General features: G+C 45.4%; 1 protein-coding gene across 1 annotated transcript in view; it reads left to right on the forward strand.

Annotated features, from left to right (window-relative positions):
- The window catches only part of PAPPA2 (pappalysin 2), a 350,680-nt gene that overhangs the window by 169,616 nt on the left and 171,880 nt on the right, over window positions 1–9,184 (forward strand). The window contains exons 4-6 of the mRNA XM_004706814.2: window positions 2,687–2,980; window positions 4,905–5,097; window positions 8,596–8,717. Of these exons, the coding sequence (XP_004706871.1) occupies window positions 2,687–2,980; window positions 4,905–5,097; window positions 8,596–8,717 (609 nt within the window). The remainder of the gene's footprint in view (window positions 1–2,686; window positions 2,981–4,904; window positions 5,098–8,595; window positions 8,718–9,184) is intronic.

Here is a 9,184-nt window from a genome sequence, read left to right on the forward strand (position 1 = left end):
CTATATCTAACACATTCGTTTTTTGATCCAAAATTTGATTCAAGGTAGGAAGAAAAGGAGTGTTGAGAGTGGGAGTGAAGCTGAAAAGAAAGGATTACGTGTCTGTGGTGTTGAGGTCTGGGGAACCAAGAAGACTGAGCGGGGTGAAGGCACTTGCAATGAAAATTAGGAGAGAAAACTGTCCTCTTAGGATAGCCTCCTCGATGTGAAGCTGACATGGTTGCAGACTACTTGAACATGAACTTCAACGATCGTTATTGCTATCGCTGGACGTGCGAAACATGAAAAATAGGCATCTTGAAAAATGAGGACTGTGCATTTCACTGCATTTATTCAAATACTGAGCATCTGTTATTGAGCTAAACCAGTTTTTGAGTATTAAAATATCTTGACACAAGTCAGCAGACTCAGATCCAATGTTATTTCTAGGACGGAAGGCAGGGGATGTCACTGGTTTTGAATCTGCTTCCTATCGTCACACGTCATACACAAATAGTTTCTCAGTTCTCCAACAATGTCAACCTGCACATCAATGAAGATGTTGTGAGAGAACGGTGTTCTAGTTTGACATAATAATGGTGTACAAATTAGACAAATACAAATAAAATAATTTTATAAAAAGAAAAGAAAGGATAATGTTAGAAAATAGGATTCTGGTGAAAGTGGTAGAAATGGTAAATAATAAAGGCGAGGTTTAGCTGTATTTTAGATGTGAAAGGAGATAATATCATATCTCAAGATGAGGCTGGACCGTGACTTGATGAATATCAGCATGTCTTAGCCAACTGGGAGAGACTAGGACTTGGACTTAGACCACTTCTTTTGCAGTAAAAGTCACTAGACAAGCAAATTGAGTCATTGATTAGGTAGAAACAAGTAAGTGTGATATCGGATCCCAGGTCATTATGTTCTGTGTATAGAACCATGTATATAGTTGTATATAGGCTGTTGTTCAAAGTTCAGGAATAGAATATATTTCCTGGGATCTGGTTTTCCAAGAGCAAGGCAGAACTTATCTTCCAGTGGCTGTGTGACACTCTGAAGACTCTTGATGTAGCACGGGCTCAAGTATGAGGAATTAAGCAAGTCCTGTGAATTGGGATCAGACCTGGGACAGAAGTGGTAAGGCCTCTCTTATAAACACAGTCAAGGATTACTCTGGATCATAGGCTATTCATTCAAAACTGGTGAAGTCCCATGACTCAGGAGTAAGGCTGGATCTAAATCTGCCAATTTGGGTTACAGAAGGAAAGTCAAGTGGTTCCAACTTGGACAGAGCAGAGTCAGGGTTGAGAGGGGTTGAGCAAGCTGGAGAGATAGAAGGTGGGTCTGAAAGGTCTTAGTCTTTTCTTTTGTAAGGTTCCAGTGATACTAAGAATTCTCTCATCTAAACCCAAATTAAATACCATTAACTCTTCTTGAAGCACCTCACTTGGGGAAATGATGGAGGGTATAGTCTTGTGGCGCCTGTGGCATTCTGAACTTCCTGGTGAATTACTTGGATTTGTCTTATCAACGTTCAGTTCCGTGAGAGTAGGAACCCTGGAAATCAGAAGCAGCTTATATGTACAGTTGCCAGTTACCAATCTCCTCCTCGTGCCAAATGCTTTAGACTCTCAAGAAGTAGGTGTTATTGTTCCCACGATACAACTTCCTGGCCTTCAAGAAGCCCCACTGCTTTTTTAATCATTTTATTAGGGGCTCATACCTTATCACAATCCATACATACATCAATTGTGTAAAGCACATTTGTGCATTCATTGCCCTCATCATTCTCAAAACATTTGCTCTCCACCTAAGCCCCTGGCATCAACTCCTCATTTTTCCCCTCCCTGCCCGCTCCCCCTCCCTCATGAACCCTTGATAATTTATAAATTATTATTTTGTCATATCTTGCCCTGTCCGACGTCTCCCTTCACCCACTTTTCTGTTGTCCATCCCCCAGGGAGGAGGTCGCATGTAGATCTTTGTAATCGGTTCCCCCTTTCTAACCCACCCCCCTTCTACCCTTCCAGTATCGCCACTCACACCACTGGTCCTGAAGGGATCATCTGCCCTGGATTCCCTGTGTTTCCAGTTCCTATCTGTACCAGTGTACATCCTCTGGTCTAGCCAGACTTGTACAGTTATAGCATCAACTCCATTTATTTCTACAGACAACCCCATGACGCTTCTTGAAGGTCAGGTACCTGTTCAAATTCGCAGAGCTGACATATGGAGGGGCCAGTACTTAGGCCCAGAATACTAACTCTAAACCCTATGGTTGAGAGGACTTCAAAGCATTTGTGGAAAAATGGAATGAAAATATACTGGCATTTTTTTCAGAACCTTTTGGAAGCTTCCTCATGCTTTCACCTATACCAATGACTGCCCATCCGCAAAGACTGTGCAAATATTGTCGTGTATCCCTTTCTCAAATATTTGAAATTAATTGATCTGAAGTGGTATTTAAATATTGATTTTTTTAAACACTCATCCAGGTCCTAAAACAATGCTTATTGACTGGATCTAAAAAGATGGTCTTTGTGGCCAAAGTATAGAGCCGGGACAGAATGCAGAAGAGTTATGAGTTGCCTCCTTAGAGACTGAAATTTAGCATCTTATGGTCAACAAAAGACATAATTAGAGATTTAAGAACTTCTGCTTATTGAAGGCTCAGAGGCACTTTCCAAATCTTTCACCACAGGTGGAGTTGTCCTCAACCCTGCCTATTATGGCATGCCGGGCCATACCAACATCATGATCCATGAGGTCGGGCACGTCCTCGGACTCTACCATGTCTTCAAAGGGGTCAGTGAAAGAGAATCCTGCGATGACCCCTGCAGGGAAACAGTGCCATCCATGGATACAGGAGACCTCTGTGCTGACACGGCCCCTACTCCCAAGAGCAAGCTGTGCCAGGACCCAGAGCCCGCCAACGACACCTGCGGCTTCACCCACTTCCCTGAAGCTCCATTCGGCAACTACATGAGCTACACAGGTATCACCACAGCCAAGATGTTCATTAAAATGGCATGGAGTTTCTGGGGGACCAGGAGGGACGTAGGTGGTAGAGACAATTATGAAGCAGTCCCCTGGGTAAACTTATGCTAGAGATTTTAATTATATTTATCGTAGCATATTCTCTCTCTCTTTTTTTTTTTAAATAAGAGAGCTCTGGTGGTGTAGCGGTTTATGAATTGAGCTGCTAACTACAAGGTCAGCAGTTCAAACCCCCCGAAAGGAGAAGGATGAGGCTCTGTGCTGCTGTAAAGACTTAGCACAGAACCTACAGGAGCACTTCCTCCGACCCTCTAAAGGCAACATGAGTTGGAATCAACTTCATGGCTGTGATTTGTTTTCTTACTTTTTTTTTGGTAATATCTTGAAGATGTTAAAGAAATGCTGAAATGTTAAGGGGTATTATTTATTGTTTTCTCCTCTACCACAGATTTAAAGAATAAAAGTCCCCTTGCGGTCCCTTCTGCCTCTAGAACTTGGTCTGTCATGGTCCTGCCCATCTCCTTCAGGCATTACTCTGAAGGAGAGTTCAAGAGTGGGAGAGAAAGAGGTTTCTAGGCCAAGGGGATTGTCTCTACTATTTTGAAATGGTCTAGTTAATTTTAAGCTCAAAATTAGATTTTTATTATATGCCTTATTTTTTTGTATCAATTTCCCTTCTTCCAAAGTCAGGGAGTAATTCTTAGCTTGCCTACCAAAAAGCCACCATCTCATTAAAAAATGGCATTTCCTTGATGCCCATACCAACTCATCTGTCTGATTTGATTGTCTTCTTCAGTCCAGCTGCTCAAAGCTCCTGTCCCCTCCCCCCTCCCCCATCCTTCTTTCTAAAGGGAGGCAATGGTTGCCACAGTCCCTGGATAATGAGTCTCACATTCATCATGAAAACCTGAGGTTGATTTGATTAGATTAGACGACCTTCTCCAATGGAGAAGGAAGGGGGTAATTAGTCGATTAAGTCTAGGGACTTGCTTGGTGTTAAATTCCGGAATCTGTCTAGAATTATAAATTTCAGGGTAATATCTAAGTTTATCAAAAAGATAAACCACCAGACCCTAGCCATGCCTTTCAAGAAGAAGAAAAGGGATGAGCTAGTAGGTTTTGTGCCCATCAAGGAGTTTCTATCTGAGTTTTATTATGGTAAAAAATTCAGGGTCATGAGATTCATAAATGCCGGCACCCCTGCCTCCCCAGTACACACATGGTGACACGTAGCAGATCCAACCCTGGGCTGCAGGGGGCAGACTGATTTAGGTGCCAGCAGTGAAGTGGGAAGACCAAAGAGGGATGCTGCAGAGTGAGCATTTGATTGGTGTGTTTTCAGTAAGAAAATTCTCTTTCTAGACCTATGAGAAATTTATCTATAAGGGGACTTTGTTCCAACAGCCAAACTGGGACCACTATTTCTCATATTCTTCGTTCTCTCTCTCTCTCTCTCCTTGGACATCATCAGAGAACACTAGCTTTGGTCACAGTCATGGGGGTACACAGCAAGAATCTGTAACATCACAAAGGTGGCACCCCAGCTCCCCCAAACATATGCTGAAGCACTGCCATCTGGTGGCTTGCTGAATAAGCAACCATCAGCGCAGAACAGCCCTGCATCCCCAGGACAAGTCTCATCTGACCCTGCCCCACACCAAGATAGCAACCTTGCTTTTAGATCACTGTCCATTATGAGCAGCATACACTAGGGTTCTGTTTCCTCTTTCCTACTCTCCGCCTAGAGAGTTCCTGGAACAGAATGTGTTTATTCATTCAGCCAGTGTTTATGAAACCTAATAAGTGCACAGTGGGGTGACAGATGCTGGTGATTCAGCCCTGTGCAAGACAGAACGATCTTTGCCTTTCTGAACTTCACAGGTGAAGACGTCCTCTCTGGTGCTCCCCTTTTGTCTCTGCAGATGATGACTGTACTGACAGCTTCACCCCTAACCAAGTGGCCAGAATGCATTGCTATTTGGACCTTGTGTATCAGCAATGGAGGCAAAGCAGGAAGACCACCCCCATTCCCATCCCACCCATGGTCATCGGGCAGACCCACAAGTCCCTCACTATCCACTGGCTGCCTCCAATTAGTGGAGTTGTCTATGACAGGTGAGACCGGAGACTCTGCTGTTTGAGGCTGGGGTAGTCTTCTCTGGGGACCTAAAGAGTCTGGGTATTTCTGATGGACAAGGGGGAAACTAGGCAGTGAGGAGAGCCTCAGCCTGGAGCTATACATGTGTGCACCTTTGCTCAGGAAGGGTTCCTGGTGTTTGCTTGCCAACACAGGGCTCATCTCCCAAGCTGTGGCTCATCTTGCAGGCACATTCCTCGGGGATTGGAAATGTCACATCTGGCTAGATTCCTGGGGCTGTGAAAGGATGGCCGAAAGCATGCGATGAGGATGAAGTTGCAGAAAGGAGATGGCATTTGCCACCTGTCTGAGCTAGTCACCACTTCTTGGTGTGAGGCTTGGGACAGGGCTTGCTTCCTCCCAGAAAGGAACTGAGAGAAAGGACAGGAAGTCCTGTTCCTGTGGGCAGCTCCGAGGGGGAGGCGGGGCCTGTGCACAGCTCCAGAATGTGCATCAGGGGCTTCCCAGGATTTGGAGGCTGCTCCCGATGCCTTCTCTGCCTCCTGTTTCACTCCGTGCCGCTCTCTCCTGGGGCCACTATGTTGTGCGGTTGTCGTCTTCTGCTCATTTTCCCCCCTGTCTTTCCTGCAAGACTGGACGCTTCTTGAAGACTGGACGACTTTGGTTTTTATCTGTGTCTTGGCCTGCCACAATAGATAACCCATGACCTGCTTCTTAAAGAAAAAACATTACACTGGAAACATTAGCTGTCATCATACTCTGCATACACCAGGGAGGGGTTGAAAAAGGAAGAGTAGGTATGGATAGAATGACACTTGGGGTTGTAAGGGAGGAGTGGCCGAGCCCAAAAGGGCCAGAATCCCAGCCACGACCTCGTCAGGGTCATCTCTCTCAAAACCTGCTTCGTGATGGATTGTCATTAAGTTCACTGCCCATGCATATCAGAGCAGAGCAGGGTTCCATGGGATTCCAACGATTGAAGTTTGAGAAGTAAACGGTCAGATCTTTTCAGATTCTAAACAATGAGAAGAGCCATTGAGGATTGGATCCTACTATGTGTGAGGTACTGTGAGATGCATTTGACCTACAATTATCTTACTGATCCTTGAATAAGACAACTCCTATGATAGGTAAGGAATGTGAGGCCTACAGATACAGAGACGTACTGCAGCAATCCCAAGGACCTACAAATAAATAGAGCTTTGCTGACGGGGATGAAAGATGGATGCTGGAATTGCAGAAGTGGGCAAACAGAAATAGATGACTTCTTTGAAGGTAGGACTTTCTCACTTAGCAAGTAGATTACTGTGTTTCCACTTGCCACACCTTCCTTCTGGGTGTCAGGCCACAGCGAGGAAATGAGATGTCCCTGGGATATGTTTACCTGTAGCTCAGCTTTGGAGAAAACCCGAGGTGGAGGAGACTGGAGAGAGAAGCACAGACGCTAGAGGAAGCCTGTGAATACTTCAGGAAGGGTCTCCCTCGCCTCCTGCAGCCTCGAGACCTTGATGATATGTACCACATGCCACTTAGACCTCCTTGCCCTGGTCAGGGGTGATTACTGCCATCTGCTCCCATGCCCCCCAGGCTCCGTTTGTGAGTCAACACGTGCCTATGTGATGCACATAAGCGCCATCTTCCTGCGAGCGTGACCTAGCACAGGCTCAGCTGAACTGGCTGAACAGCAAGTCCTCCGGCGTATGTGCGAGCCAGAGTTTTACATCAGTGTCAAAAGCACATGTAAACAATTTAATCTTTCCATTCTCTCTCTGGTGCAAACCTTACTAGAAAGCAGACATCAACACTGGCTTGTTACAAGGCTGCTGGCAGAAAAGGCCACAATTTGCTCCCTTTCCTCAGCTAGGTGGGTCCGGTTTTGAGGGAGACTGACGTCACATCTCGGGCAACCTAGGTCATACTCTGGGTGGTGTTTACTCCAACCTGGTCGATATGTGGAATCCTTATGTCAGAGAGGAGCCTGGCTACGCACTCAGCTGCTGCCCCGGCAGCGCCAAGTGCATCAAGGAAATGTGGTTCTGAGCCGGGTCCACATTAGAGCTAAGTGCCGATTGTAATTAGTGGTCGAGAGCTAACTACGTCTTTTCGTTGCCAATGTACTGGACACTAGCTGATGCTTGGAAATGTGCTCAAAGGAATCCAGGAACTTGTTATGTGACCTTAGGTAATTTACTTAACCTCTGTGAGCCTGTGTTTCCTCCATTGTAAACACGCAGGAAGGAGAGGTAATTTATGAAAAGCAGCAAGCCATTACTGTGCCAATTATATACAAAGTTCTTAATAAATGGAAAATGCTATCACCAATATTGGCCCAACTAGCAACACTATTTTTGTTTAGCATATTACAAGGTATTATTGTTTTGCCTTAGCTGTGGACAGAGTCTGATGGGATCCCTCTGATTTTAGATGTGTCATTCATAGCGGCCTATATGAAAATCTAACTATCAGTAGCAAGCCTCCTAAAGTGATCCCTCCTGGTTCTTTAGCTATTATTGGTTCTAACTCTTCTAGCTCCCAAAAAAATAGTGCTTAAATAACTCTACATAGATTATATTAATAGCCCTGCTGACTTTACTGGAGGTAGAAAGAAGAAAAGAGTTTAGTCTGGACTCACGCATAAGTAAATGAGCAAAAAGGATGTGAATGGAAATTCTCAGTAACACAGAACAGTGCCCAGAGAGGAGCCAACGGGTGCACTGGGCACACAAAGGAGGGATTGCCAGCTTATCCACCACTAAAAAGTCATGCAAAATGCTATTGCAAAGGATACATTTAAATGGGTCTTGAAGGATAAGTAGGAGTTTGGTAAACAGAAAAGCTGGGAAAGGGTATTTGACTGCAGAGGGAACAGTTTCGAGGACCCTCAAGGGCATGATGCATTTGAAATGGCAATACTTAATTGTCAAGGGCCATTAGGAGATATGGTAAGTAAGGCCGGAGCTAGCTGGTGGAGGAAGGGCCTTGAATGGAGGTTAGGAAGATGTCCCTAGGTCACAGAAACAATTATTTTACACATACTTTGTGTTACATCTGTGTATGTGATAAGCACAGGGAGTTTAAAATATAACAACACATAAGACTAATGAGTTTATTCTGAACATTGTCGTGTATGTTAGCGGGAGAACTGCAAAGGGTCTTTGGATAACTGAGTAAGAATCAGGGTAGATGGGAATTTAAATCGATCATTTCAAATTGTATTTGCTTTGTGTTTAGTGTTTCTAGGAGAAAAGTTACCCCATTTCATCTCCGCAGGCCTTCTTTACGACTTAGTTAAATGGTTCTGCTTCATGATCTTGGTATTTCCATGTCACGATGAATTCTTCAAAGGTGAGGCCTACCCAGGAAGGAAATGAATTAAGAAGTACTTGTGTTCTCAGTTACCCTCTAGGGTTTCATTAACCATCTCATGCCCTCCTCCCTGCAAAGGTCTTGGGCATTTCCTTCTCCCAGTTCATCTGATTGATTCCTACCCCACCCCCACCCCCACGTCTCCCCAGGGACCCCGGTAGCGTGTGTGGAGCCTGCACTGAAGATGGGACATTCCGTCAGTATGTGCACACAGCTTCCTCCCGGCGGGTGTGTGACTCCTCAGGTTACTGGACCCCAGAAGAGGCCGTGGGTAAGTACTATCCCATCGCTTTGGTCATCTATGATTGGGTGGGGCCTGAGAATGGAACTGGGGCATTCTATTGGGACCAAATGCACTGGCAAAGCACGGAAACGGTAGTATGTACAGGGTGTGTAGTTGTGGGTGCACAAGTGCATTTTTTTTCTTCCTGGACAGATCCAGGTGCCGTTTGAGAAGACTGGTACCTCTGGGTGTTGGGTACCCAGGCATACTTTATGTGGATGCCCTTTGTCTGTGGTAAAACAGAGGTTCGCATCTACTGCAGAAGGGTGAAGCACAGCTCAGGGGGGACTGTAGGGTGAGATGTCTCAGGTGTGTAGTGTTACATGTGCCTAAGGAGCAGCTGACTCCTCTTCCTCTCTCTCAGAAGAGAAATAGGGAACACGCTGCAGGGAGCACTCAGCACACTGGCTGAGAGTGTCTGGGTGGGGGTAGGGTGAACTAGGTGTCCCAGGCTG

Source organism: Echinops telfairi, unplaced genomic scaffold (assembly GCF_000313985.2).
Source record: "Echinops telfairi isolate 266 unplaced genomic scaffold, ASM31398v2 ScPeMD7_7424;HRSCAF=8462, whole genome shotgun sequence".
NCBI lineage: Eukaryota > Metazoa > Chordata > Mammalia > Afrosoricida > Tenrecidae > Echinops > Echinops telfairi.